This window comes from Corvus cornix, chromosome 4 (genome assembly GCF_000738735.6).
Source record: "Corvus cornix cornix isolate S_Up_H32 chromosome 4, ASM73873v5, whole genome shotgun sequence".
NCBI classification, from domain to species: domain Eukaryota; kingdom Metazoa; phylum Chordata; class Aves; order Passeriformes; family Corvidae; genus Corvus; species Corvus cornix.
In genome coordinates, this window is record NC_046334.1 from 6,390,598 (window position 1) to 6,404,114 (window position 13,517).

Genomic DNA, 13,517 nt, shown 5'->3' on the forward strand with positions numbered 1-13,517 from the left:
CTCAAGCAGAAGCCAGCGCTTACTGAATTCACACCTCCCAGGAGCATCCAGCCTGTACAGGAGCCTGTAAACATAACTTCTATGGAGAAACAGCCCCACTTCTGTTACTTCTTCCATGCCAAAATGGATTCTATTCCAAGGATGGATATGCAAGAAAGAGAATTCAACCTGCCTTCTAGGACATGTCAGTTACACACAATTCCACAGAGGAGTTTTTGTTTATTCATTTCATTTACATCAATATGAATTTCTTTCAGTCAAATAGGAATAAAAAAAGTAGTCATCCCTGGAATTTCAGAGTTTACAGTTCAAAAGAATGTATATATATAAAAATTGTTACTGTAGACTTATCACAGGTGAAATCTGCAACCAGAGGTACAAACATAAGCCACGACACTGCTGTTCTTGTCCTGTTAATACCATGAGATGTTTTCCTTATACTCTATACACTCAGTTCCCCCTTTTTTCCCCCACCATAAATTCACTGGCATAGGTTTAGTCTCTTAAATACAGCTTACCTGAGTAAGTCTTCAAGATTCCTCAACAGCTGGGACTTGAAAGGGAGAATAACTCCACCAGTACAAGGAGCAGTATTAATAGTTGCAGCTGCTTCATCTAGCCAAGCCTTCTTCCCCTTTTTATTGCATCATATTCCAGCTCTGCTTAACAGCTTCTACACACAGTCTGACAGCACATGTGGTATTGTACATGCTTTATTAAAATGGTACTCGTATTTACAATATCTGCAGAAACAATCCCTCCCAAGTCTTGCATTCAGACAGACACACACACAGACACACGCGCGCAACGCCCCTTCACTCTACGGGGGTGTGAAGGCTATGCTCCCAAAAGTTAGGCAGCTTCTGGAAGAGGAGGAAGGGAGACTTTTTTGTGTGTTTGTAATTCATTAAAAAGAAGCATGGGAGTATGCATTTGGCCATCACAATGCTAATTTAAGTATATGTAGTATTAACATATGGCAGTAACACTGAGTACTCCTCTTTTACATTCTATACACAGAATGACATCAAAGTTTTCCAGTCAACAGAACATTCCAATTCAGTCTCACTGCTGCTTGTAGTGACTATGAAACCGCAATTTGGGGGCTGTCCCTTAAAACAATTCAAGTCTATGTAAGCGAAATAAGGCACAATTAATATTTGATTTGATTTAGAGGATGGGAAAAAGGGGGAGAGGCAGGCTTCAGATAATAGTTGTTGCAGAAGAAACTTTTTTACCCAATCCTTTTGAGAAAAGGATGAATTTTATCCCCATCCTAATCTACACGGACTTCTCTTAGAGAACTGAAGTATTCTGCCGGGCTACTAACGCCCACATACAAAACAAAATTGGAAATTCACATTTTTAACACCGGCTTCAGTAGCCTAACCTACTGATGCTGATGAGGATGAGTACATCTTTCTTTAATGCTAAAGGAGAAGACACACACAAAACAAGATTCAAACCTTCCTCTGAGCTTGAAGACTCACGTCTTTTAGAGAGCTTGTAAGATACACTAGTTGAAGGCTTCAGCTTACTGATAAAAAGGAATAGCATGTTTGCCTTTAAATCCCTGGCCCCTCTTCACTAACGAAGCCTAACCAGACATTACAAATAAACTGCAACAAAAAATTTGGCAGCACAAAGAATGTCTAGTATTCAAATCTTCATTTGTGAGTATATTATTTTCCTTGTACAAAACCTGTTGAATGTTTTTCCGCAGCAGATGAACTGTACCCAAAGATGCAGGACATTCTGTGATGGGGAGTAAGAGGTTGCAGTTCCGAAGGCCCCTGACTTTGGTTGTTTACAAAGTTCATTCCTGTTTAGTGTGATCCTTGGTATCTTCCTCATCTGTGTATTCTGATGGTTCTTCCCCTGGTTTTAGGAGTCTACCTACGTAGTCATATTTTTCTGAAAGAGATTTATGATTCCATTACAATTAAATACAGCTGCATTTGCTTGCTAGCCCATACTACTGCAAATTCACTTTTTCTCCTACACACTACAGTTCTAAATCTCGATCATTGAAATTGATGGTAATTTAGCAGCAAGCTTGGCCTCCTAAAGCAATCTTTCTACCATTACTTTCTGTAACTGTGAGTACTTTGTTTCCATTCTCCTCTAGCTGATCAGGCAAGATTTATCACCCAAGGGCTAAAAACTGCTGCTCTTCAATTCTTCAGCCCGTTTTGATTTCAATTAGTGTGAAAAATGATTCCCCCTCCCTCCAGAAGCATACTTCCATACTTGTCAGAAATTATTTCAAGACAAACTCATTCAACCTTTTATCTTTAAACAACTTTTAGTCCTACTGATGATTTCATGGCATCCACAGCCAACAACCTCGGGGAGGAGTTCCACCAGCTAGGCTGATGAGATTTGAGAGTGAAATTCTGTGCTGAAGAGCGAAGAGAACAGTTTTCTTGTATAAAATTAAAAGGTTAAAAAAGCTGTAGTAAAATATAGTGAAAACCCCTCTGTGGAAGAAAGGCTTGAAATCCCTGGTCTTTTCTTAACAAAGTTACATTGCACACACATTAGGGGGGACATCGCTGCACTCTACAACTTCCTCTCGAGGGGACAAGGAGGGGCAGACACTTCTCTGTGGTGACCAGTGACATAACCCTCAAGTTTTGTCAGGGGGGGTTTACGTTGGGTGTTAAGAGAAAGATTCTTCACCCAGAGGGTAGTTGGGCACTGGCACAGGCTCCCCAGGGTCACAGCACAAGCCTGACGGAGTTCAAGAAGTGTTTGGACAATGCTCTCAGGCACAGGGTGGGATTCTTAGGGATGGTCCTGTGCAGGGCTAAGAGTTGAAATCAATGATCCTTGGGGGACCCTTCTGACTCAGCATAGTCTGTGATAATATTACTGTCAACACCTCTTTAAAAGCTTCCCCAAGCCCAAATCAGTCATTTTTATTAAAAGCATTTCCTTAAGCTGATAATTTGAGAATTTACCTTTAAATTGCATTTCCCATTCTCTTACACTTTCCATCTGTACAGCATTTAAGTCCGATAGGTCATCATATTCATCTCTGAGTGCATCTTTATCTAGACAGAAAGTTGCTAGTCCCCTGGAGGCATCTCTGCCAGCAAATATTCCATATGGACCCTCTGGAAACAAAAAGACAAAATTGATACCTTCACGTCTTTGTTTATGGTGACCAAATCTCAGTTCCTTACGCCGTCTGCCAAAGCCATATATTAAATTTCTGCAGTGATGGGAACAGCAGCAGTTTCAATGCCATGGCTGTTTGACATTCAACAGCACTGCAATTCAATCTTTAATATCACTAGGAGATAAAGTCTGCTGAGAGAAGCAGAACCAGGAAAATAGCTTTGAAGGGATATCTGGAAAAATCCCTGTCAGTTGATGCAAGCCAGTTGATGCAAATTCCAAAGGGACCAGAGGCTGGAATTCAAAAGAAATATACTTCTATTAAGCAACACATTGAATATTTACAAGTCAGCTATAAACAGAAGCAAACTGCACAGACAGCTTAATTAGAAATCCATTATTATAAATAAATAGAACGTAGGAGGGCTAATTAGTGATTTCACTTCACTGACAGAATTGCAAGAGCTTTCTACATCTTTTGTGACATTTCTTACTTCTGAGGATATCATCTCACTTATTTTGGGCAGCAGATTCCCCACACCCTTAGCCTGTAATGCTCTTGAAAACAGCACAAAATTGTCACATTAGGAAAATAATGCACCTGCTTCCTCTGTACTTTTTGAGAAGTGCAAAGCAGCACAAATATCCCAATAAAATTTTGAGCAATGACTGTGAAATAAACATTACTACCAAGACAAATAGATGATTTGCAAACCAACAATTTGCAGGATAATTTGGCTTTCCCAAATTTTAATTAACTGAAAGAACTTTAAGCATATTGTTATTTTAGATTTTCTTGACCGAAAACCAAAGACCTTAAATTCAGATCAATTAAAAAAACCCAAACCAATACAAGAAAAAAAAAACCACTTTAAAATTTTCTGCAGTAACTGCAGCAGCCTAGCACCACAGAGTACCCAAGGCTTGCTACACCGTGCTCCCTACTTGGTGATGACCAGGCCAGAACCCTTCTCTGGCTTACCTCTCAACAGTGGCCGTCAGCCTGAAGAAAAGGCAGCACCCATGGGCAAGAATGAACACAATCAAGTGGCAACACACTGTCCTTCACCCCCTCCATTGCCTGCTGGAGCACCTCAGACCTCTTCTGCACCAGGACGAGCCATGAGGAGTCATTCCAAAAGGCTGGTTCCTCCCAGGCCGCTTGCTCCAGCCACCACACCTATCTGCTCTTGCCAGGCACTGACTCCAGGGCTGAGACAGAGGCTGAACACAGCAGGAAGAACTCCTGAAGCAGGGAACCCCAGTACCATACGGATTAGAAGAAACTACGTCCTCACCAGAACTGATGTCGTCTCTCCACCCCGGAGTGCTTGGCACTGTTAACTACTTACAGCCAAACCTGAGAACAGAAGGTTGTCCTGTGTGCCAAAGACAATTCCCTTGTCTCTCTGGAAATAAACCAACCGATTTCAAAGCACAGTTTCACAAGAAGTAGGTATTAGAGAATGAACTATCAGCTGGAAGTTTGCACTGTACCACTCTGACCATAATGATGAACAGCATCTCTGTGCTCATCCTTTCGGGTATTTAGCTCCAGGAACAGTGTTCACAAGAACTACCTCAGGGATCAGGGACTACAGGTACAGTACTTCAGAGGAACAAAGTCTAGAGGGGTATCTTTCCTATTTGCATCCTGAATTAGGTATTTATTTGAAAAGCAAGATTTAGAGACTGAAATCAATTCTACACCAACGCACTCTGCGTGCTCAGTCACTTCCACAGAACAGGCTAAGAGGCAGCGAAGACCATCATCTGCAACACAACACAGAGTTTCTTCAAACAAAAAGTCCTGCTGCAAGCAAAACAGCAATCATTCAAGTGATCTTGTTTTTGATGTTCTGATTGAAGAACAGGGGACCTATAAACAGGTCTTACGAACACCACAATTAGTAAATCCTTAAAGCAATTATAAATTGTTAATTAGTGGCCCCACCAACAGTATGCTGTTCCTGGTTTTTCCTTTCTCTGAAGTGTTTCAAGCAAATACGTCCATAAATCCTACTATTTGCACAAGGTATTTTCCAAAGTCTGGCTAATCAGAGAGTAGCACCCTGCTCCCCTTCCCTTCTACCCTGCATTTAGTGGTTAATGGAGTTTCACAGCACCTGCTGAGATGCCACCTCTTGGTCCACCAGCTTGATTCCAATTATTTGTATTAAAAAGAGAATGATATTATATTTATCTGTATCAAGCACTGAACGTTCTTAAATCTCAGTAATACACTTAATTGAAAGTATGAAAGATTTTAGAATTCATCAGCTTGCATTAGGATTAATGGATGCAAATTTTCTGCAAGTATCTTGTAATCTCAGATGCTATTACACCAATATCTCTTTTCTTTTCTAAAATTGAATTTGAATGTTAACATTCCAGAATGTTTACTGCAGAAGTATTCAGAAGTCAAAGAGGAATCATCAAGCCAGGTCCAAGCACTCAATGGAATGCTAACTTGTAAAATCCAACCTTTGGACTCAGTAGACAGCATTTTAAATTCCAGCTCTGCAAATGTAACTTAGAAATGTGTCCTATTCTTTAATCCTCTACCAAAAGGTAAATACTGAATTGTGACTATTAATAAATGGTGTAAGCTTGGCTTCACCTGAGCTGCTAAGCAGAAGTTCAGAGATCCCAGTATGAGCAATCTACTTCAAGATTTAAAGCTTCCATTCAGGTGCTTCTACACAGAGTTTAAGTACAGTATTTTATATGAATACAAAACATACAGTTCTGGGGTTCTGCTCTAAACCCTAGTCTATTACTCACTTTTATATCAAATACTGGTGCAACAGTCTTAAAAAGGTATTTTGCATATCAGATTTCATTGCACTTGGAGAAGTGTCCAGGAAGGTGCCAGCACATAAAACCCCAGGGAAAAATATCCTTCAGGAACATGACTCTGAGGTAGAGACATCAGTGCAATCCTAGACACACTCCCACAGAGTTCTTTCACGGTCTGATGCAAGCCCTACCCACAGTCCTTCTTTCCTTTCCTTTTGTCTGCCCACCTATTTAGCCTGGCTCCTGCTGTAAATAATTGATTGCAGCATGACATGACAGACATGCTGAAGAGAGGGCAGGAAGAGCAGCTTGTAGCACAGGTATGTAAACCAAAGCAAGTTTCTGAAACCGTATCACAAAATTTCAGTGGGTTTTTTTCCTATATCCCCACATTAGCTATTTCACAGTCAAATATGCCTTTAAAAATTCTCCTCCCACCCCTATTTGGCATACCTCAACAACAGGAGTCAGGGAAGTGTCAAAACCAATTAAAACACTCCTGCTACACTTTACTTGGTTATATGGAGGTACGAGTCTTCCATAAAGGAAAACTGTTCCTTTAAGAATGCTTTTCCTCCCATCATGGCTTTCACATATTAAAGCACTCTGTTTCAGAGCCTTTGTTTATTTTAGCCCTGAGACCAGTTATCAAGCCCATGTATTTGCCTGCCTATCTCCACATCTGTACCTCCATGTTCATGCACCATATTTCCCCTGTATAAAGTCCTCATCGATCTTACAACTCCACCTTGTATAAAGTACACCCTTCTCGAAGCTACAACACATGCAAAACGTTGCTACCCACCACCTGCAGAGCTTCACTTCCCTTCAGAATCCAGTTAAGAATCTAGCAGCCTTGATGAATTTGACATCCTGTTCCAGCCTGACACTTGTCTTTATTCACAATAAACTGGGTAGCTTGAGAATTGGTGAAGTCAAAGTCTCTTCAGACAACAAAAATGCACTTAAGATTTCTGCATCTCATAGTGCTGTTTTGGTTCGCTAATTAAGATTTAATTTCTCTTTGCAGACAAGGAATAATCTATTCAACCTAAAGCACCATATTAAAAATTTTGAACCATGAAGTTTGTATTTGGAAGCACTACTTCTAATCACTTCCTCCAAAACAGGCTAAGCTGCATCTTGGAACAGCACACATTTCAATTTCCAGCCAGTTTGGCCAATAGCTCCCCCAGCAAAACCTATGCTGGTATCCAACTTCAGAGTATATCCCTGGTTGCCAAAGAGGCTCTCTGACCATTTCAGTTCAGTAGCAGCTTTGTGGAACATCCCAGACTATTACTCCAACACCAGCAACAAAGGTGAACGTTGTACACTGAACTTTGGATCACTCCAAGGGGCAGCACGGGGACTACACCACAGATAGCCACATGTGGACTTTATAGCTAATGAAGTGATAGGTAAGCTAAGTACTCGTTTTCACAAGGTCCATGTGATTTCTCTAAAGAAGCCACACAGGTTAACAACAAGATTCATTTTTAAACCAGCAGCTTTGGTTTCTTCAAGTAGTCAAAAAGCACTTCAAAGCAATCAACAAATATGCATCTGTGGGATCCATACAGCTACTGTAAATAAACCCCAGTTTTGGCTGAAGCTCAGATACTCATGGACAACATTTGTTAATCTGCAGACAAGAATAAGGACTAATCTCCCCTTTAATGTGAACTAGAGCAAAGGGAGACAGGCTACAGAATTTTTAACAACTGCATTATTCTATGACTTTGCCTGCTTCTTCCACTCCAAATTGAAGTGAAAACTTCACTGGCTGTTTCAAATTTTCTATCTGAATCCTGACATGTGCTTATTCAGTTTGTTGCATTTTTCACGAGAGAATGAAAAAGCTGAAAGTTAGACTAAGCCATTTGGAGATGTAGCTTGAAAGCAGAAGGCTTCTAACAACATTTATCACTGGGAATTCAAGGTGACATAATTTTAACTTTACTGCTCCAGATTTACATGAAAGGAAAGATGTGGGTCAAATTTAAGTTACAACTTGCATGGAAAGTAGGAGACCAATCCACATGCTAAAATGGGAACTCTACAGATGTGAAGTCTATGTGCTAAGATGGGAACTGCCTAGAAACAGGGGTCTAAACCTTACTCCTCAGGCACAAGGCCAGAGAGTCTCACTCTCTCTTTTGCTTACTTGCTTTTTAACTCTGAAAACAAAAAGTGCAAGAATCAATGACCCAATTTCAACTGAAGGGGCAGACAACAAGCATTGCTAAGAGAGCATGTAGTTCAGCAGTCAGGAGCTTTCTGGAAGATAGTTGCATTCTTGAGAAGGACCAAGATTCCACATCTTGGTTTAGTGAGAAATGCTCTGACCACTAGTTTATTCCCTAATAAGACAAGCTGGCCAGGTTTTTTGGTTCAGTGAGAGCAATGCTGCTGTGTACTGGATTTAACATCTACATATCACTAACAAGGATGTCCCTATCACATTTAATATATCCTGCTTTGAGTGTACCTGCTTGATCAGGCCCCACAAATGTCAGGTGACTCAATGATCTCAGAGCTTTTTTCCAGCCTAATCAATTCTGTGACTGGAACATCATTGGTTTCAATAGGAACCAGGAATTTACACAGACCTCTTATCAAACACACAGTTGTTCAAATTTTAAGGAATATACTGAGCTTGTGAAAAAGGGAAAAAGAAATTTAAAAAACAAGAAAGAGAGAACTGACAGACACACAGAGCAGAAGCAGAGGAGACAGAGTGCTGATCTTCCTGCACAAAACCACTTTACTGCTCTCCATGAACACGGCCTGGAGGCTCAGAACAACCTCCATCCTGGCAGCAAAGGCACTACTCCCTTTGAGCAGAAGGAGGGAAACAATCTCTCACCAATATGCCTGCATACACCTTTTAGTTTTACTGCTTCTGGCTGGAACTCCACTTCTTTATCCAGAAATGCTATTTCCCTGAAAAGCTGAATCCCAAGGTGAGAGACACCTCTACTACATAGACAACCAAAGAGCTGACAAACATCAGAACCACTAGGACCTCATGCACTTTACAGAAGGCATTTCTTTCCCCCAGTCTTATCCTCTGTACTTATCTGTAACCCCTCAGCCTGTTGTGTTCTTAAGATAAGGCCACCCGTAACAGTATTCTCCACATACAACATATGTAGTGTCCCTCCTGCAACACTTCACTCTAACCATACCCTTGGAAAGGATGGAAAAGCACCATTGCCATGTGGTCAACAGAGACACAGTGAAATTTACAGCACTCAGTTCCGAAGGAAGTCTAACACCATCAGATTATTTTTATACAAATTACCAGAAAAAATGATGCTGTTTACTACAATGAAATAAAGGCAGTTTTCCCTTCACAGAAAATGAACTATGATGGCATATTTTTTGTGGAAGGAACTACTACTATCTAATCTATTCTTCTTGGCAAACTTGGAAAATCAGGAATCTTCATGACATCGTGAAAGATGAGTGGGATGAGAAATGAGTTGACAGTGACAACATACTGCAGTGAAGGAAAGTCAGGAAATTGATTCTTTTAAGATCATGAAACATTAAGAACCAAGAAGTGACGCAAACAGTTGCATACTCAGGGTTGCACATAATCTTGCTTTGTCATGCTCAAAGATGCATTTTTTTCATAAATGCACAAAGTATTTGCTAAGTTAATCAAAACCTGTTTAAAGCATTACCTTGGCATGCAAATTTAAATGCTAAATACTAAGATTTGCTGACATAAAGTACTTTAACTCTTACAACGCTCTTCTACTGACAAGTTTACAACCTGAAATCTTGATGCAAACAAGCACAAAGTTCAATGCAACAATAAATGAAAAGTAAAAATCTGTCTCTCACTATAAGATATAAAACCAACACAGCACACACAAAAGGTATTAATGACTAGACCCTAAGTCATGAGATGTAATTACAGATGGGAAATCATCCTAATAGAGGTTCTCTGACAGTCTGGTTATGTGATATTTTTAACAGTGAACCACTAATTGTTTACTTTATTTCTTTTGGAGCTTGTGGATGATAAAGGGAAAGGCAATTAATTAGATTTAATAATCAGTCAAAGCATTCTAGGTCACTTACTCATCTGGGCACAAGCAGAAGTGGCATTTAATACACCTAAGTGAAGTCGTGAAACAAATGGTGTATTTGCAGGACAGAACAGCATTTTGGAAAAGAACTTGGCAAGTAAAGTTTCAAATTAAGAGCTCAATGTAAGCAAAGTGGTTTTTGGAAGCACAGACTGTTATACGTACAGCGTAACCCTTCCTTGCTCTTAGCTGAAATACATAAAGACATACCGAAGACTAACATAAACTGTGGAAGGCTTAAAGAAGACAACATGAGAAAAACAAAAACAAAAACAAATTGGGAAACATTTGGATTAAATGTTAGAGAAAATGAAGTTTTCAGTTCATGGCTGTTTGAAAGGATGGCTTCAACAGTCTACCATTACTTAAAAATACCTTAACTGTATGGACGTAAAGGGCTCTTCAATGAAATGGACCAAAGTGTAACAGGATTCACTGGACAGAACTTAAAACCAGGACAACTTTGAATAAAATCAGAAGTTTGGTGGAAACTTTGATGAAATCTCCACTGTTGGACAAAAATCTGGACTAGATGACTCTTTTGTGCATTTTAAACCTTCTGCTATAAGTAGAAAAATAAGGAACATCTTGGCATCCAAACTACACTGAAGGAGAAAATACAGACCTTACTATCAAGACATGAGAAGCCACTTGAGACAGGTTATTCAACATTAACCCAGCACTCCAGACTTGCTGAAGACCGACAGTGAGCCCTCAGCCACTGCTTTCCACTGCCTCCAAAGCTGAAGCACTCTTTCTTCACATCAGTACCTCAACAAACTACTAACTGCCCACAGTCAGAAACTGAAATATCAGCAAAGCCAATGTTCTCAGCTCTTTCTTCTGTTAAAATTTGGCCATGCTTGTTGGTATGCTTTGCACTTCCCTTGCCACACTCCAGCTATGAGACATGAAATTGCCATGAGAACTGCTGTGTGCATCTGGCTACTCTGGCTGGAGCCTTTCTGAAAAGATCTCAACCAGCTGTAGGAGACTTTTCCACCTGAACTCTTCTCAGGTCTTTAAGGCCTGCAAACTATTTATTAGTATTTTTCTTTTCAGCCACAAAACAGTTGCAAGAAAAAAATCCCTAATATGTCTCCAAAGAGGGAAACCATGTCAGGACAATTCAAAAATCAGCACATTTGGCAGAGAACACACAGCTGATGATGCACTGGTTGAGCTTTACATGCAACACCCCAAGTTACAGATCTGATAGACGAAAATGATGTCACTTCTGTTAGAAAAAGGCAATCTTTCACTACAGGGACAAAAAAAATAAAAAGCCTTTGTCCCTCTTCACGAAAAGCTAGAAGCACTGCTTTTGAGGAAACCAGCTGCTACCAGTTATCAAAAAGCAGATTGATGTCCTAGAATATTAAGTTTTAGCTTCCTCATAATAATAGGCTTCCAGAGGTTGACAGTGTGAACCACTGATGGTATCTAGAGAGGAAAACCTAACATTTGACTGAAGTTTGATACACAAAAGGGAGAAAGTGAAGGTTTAGATCAGGGTTCAGTATTATTTCACGGAGCACTCTGTCAGCTTACTGGTGTTTTAAGTTGCATGCAGCATATGTATTACCTGCATTTTATGTCAGCTCACAGGTCTCACTTTAAAAACCCCTAAATAAGAGAGACAAAAGAACTAGCCTGATTAAATGTCATGAAAGCTGCAGCTCACCAGGCTACATTTTCTCAGCTTTACTGGTTAATAAACAATATAAAGCATGGCAAGGTACTTCAGATTCCATTGTGAACTTCTACAGTAGCCAGCGAAAAAAGCATTTTGATTCAATTACAGCAGTTTCAATTTCTGCAGTTGGCATCACAAACTTTGAGGGTGAAGTAGTTACAAAATTCTAGCCCAGTTCAACCACAGAACTGCTTGTCCCTTCCCCGCCAAGAACCAAAGACTTGTAACATGACAGCTCTGTATTTTTCTTTTTGTAACCCCAATTATTAAATAATAATAAATGATTACTTAATTTGAACTATTTCCTGGGGGAGTGGGAGGCATCCTCTCTCCCCTCCACCCCTCTCACAAGGAAGACTGCCATGCCTACTATGAAAACTCCTGCATAGTTTGATTAGGTCAAGTTTTTCAAACCACCATTGTTTAAAGAAGAAAATTATCAGCAGTCATAACCCTCATTTCCTTTGGCATCAGTTGTGAACACAGTAAGTTTACCCACCTCATTATTAAGAATGCTGTTTATCATGAGAAAATATGCTGCAGTTTCACAGTGTACAAGCTGAATACAAAACCAGAACATTTCTTTGAAGCTTACTTTTCTGAACCTTTGAAATACACATTTCCTCTCCGAAGAGGAGTGGTCTGTCTGTCTGTTTACGAGATTGGCTTGATTTCCACTCTTCCCAACAGCAGCAACATACTAGTCCCAGAGCTCTCCTTGCCTGTCTCTATCCCGACTAAAAGTCATACTCAATATGGCATTTACACCTAAATAAATAACCAGCTGTTTGGTTTCCTCTCCTGAGCCGTAAGCGCTACAACGAAGAAAGCACTGCTCAGCTGCACTTGAGAAACCTACTAGAAGAGACAGAAGGAAAAAAAAAAAAAAAATAGAATTAACCATGGCACATCCAAATCAAGGCATCTGGGAAAATGACGGCTGCCTGAGGACAACCCAGACCCGCTGAGCATCACCAGTGTAACACCGCCGGCGGGTCGCAGGCCAGGACTCCCCCATCCCCCCCGCCGTCTCACCGGGCCCGTAGAACTTGCTGCCTTTGGTCACGTCGAAGACTTTGCCGTTGACAGCCAGGAGGATGCGAGGGTTGCGAGCGCCGTCGAACTCGCGCAGCTGCTCCAGGGAGAAATCCCGGCGCTTCATGCGCGGCAGCGCGGCGGCCTCGCCCTGCCGGGCCGCGCCCCCCGGCCCGTTCCGCGCTCCCCAGCGCAGGTACAGCCGGTAGGCCGCCAGCAGCGCCAGCGCCAGCAGCCCCACGCTCAGCAGCATCTCGCCGGCCGCCACGACCGCACCGCCCGCCCGGCCGCCCTCAGTCCGGAGCCGCCCCTGCCCATCGTCCGCCATCGCTGCCCGGACAGCGCGCGCCCGCCCGGGACACGCCCGGCGACGGACACGCCCCCGCCCCCGCCCCTCCCGCTCCCCATTGGCTGCCGGCCCGCGCCGGCCCCGCCCCCGCCCGGCTCGCGCCCCGCCGGCGAATCGGGACGCGGGCACGCCCCGCGCCGAGCCCAACGGCGCGCTCGCGCCTCTCGCGCGAGAGGCGCCGCGGCCCCCAGCGCGCGTGCGCGCGCACCGCCCTCCTCCCCCCTCCCCCCCCCCGCCATGCCTCCCGCCTACCCGCGCGCCCAGGTGGCGGCGTCGGCGGGGCCGGGGGCGGCGCGCGGCGCTGTGCCGTGAGGGGCCGCTCGCGCCGCCGCCCCGCGGCACAGGGCGGGAACCGCCGGGAGCGGGGGGAGGGTCTGAGGGCGCCGCGTTGGACCCGCGGGGCGGGAGGGGA

General features: G+C 42.6%; 1 protein-coding gene across 1 annotated transcript; it reads right to left on the minus strand.

Annotated features, from left to right (window-relative positions):
* Positions 1 to 199: 199 nt before the first annotated feature.
* PGRMC2 (progesterone receptor membrane component 2) lies at positions 200 to 13,131 on the minus strand. The gene is made up of 3 exons (XM_039551685.1): positions 12,757 to 13,131; positions 2,964 to 3,119; positions 200 to 1,914 (listed from the first exon to the last, which is right to left on the minus strand). Exons 1-3 carry the CDS (start codon positions 13,082 to 13,084, stop codon positions 1,817 to 1,819), a joined length of 582 nt encoding a protein of 193 aa, XP_039407619.1. The 5' UTR covers positions 13,085 to 13,131; the 3' UTR covers positions 200 to 1,816.
* Between the last annotated feature and the right edge of the window lie 386 nt (positions 13,132 to 13,517).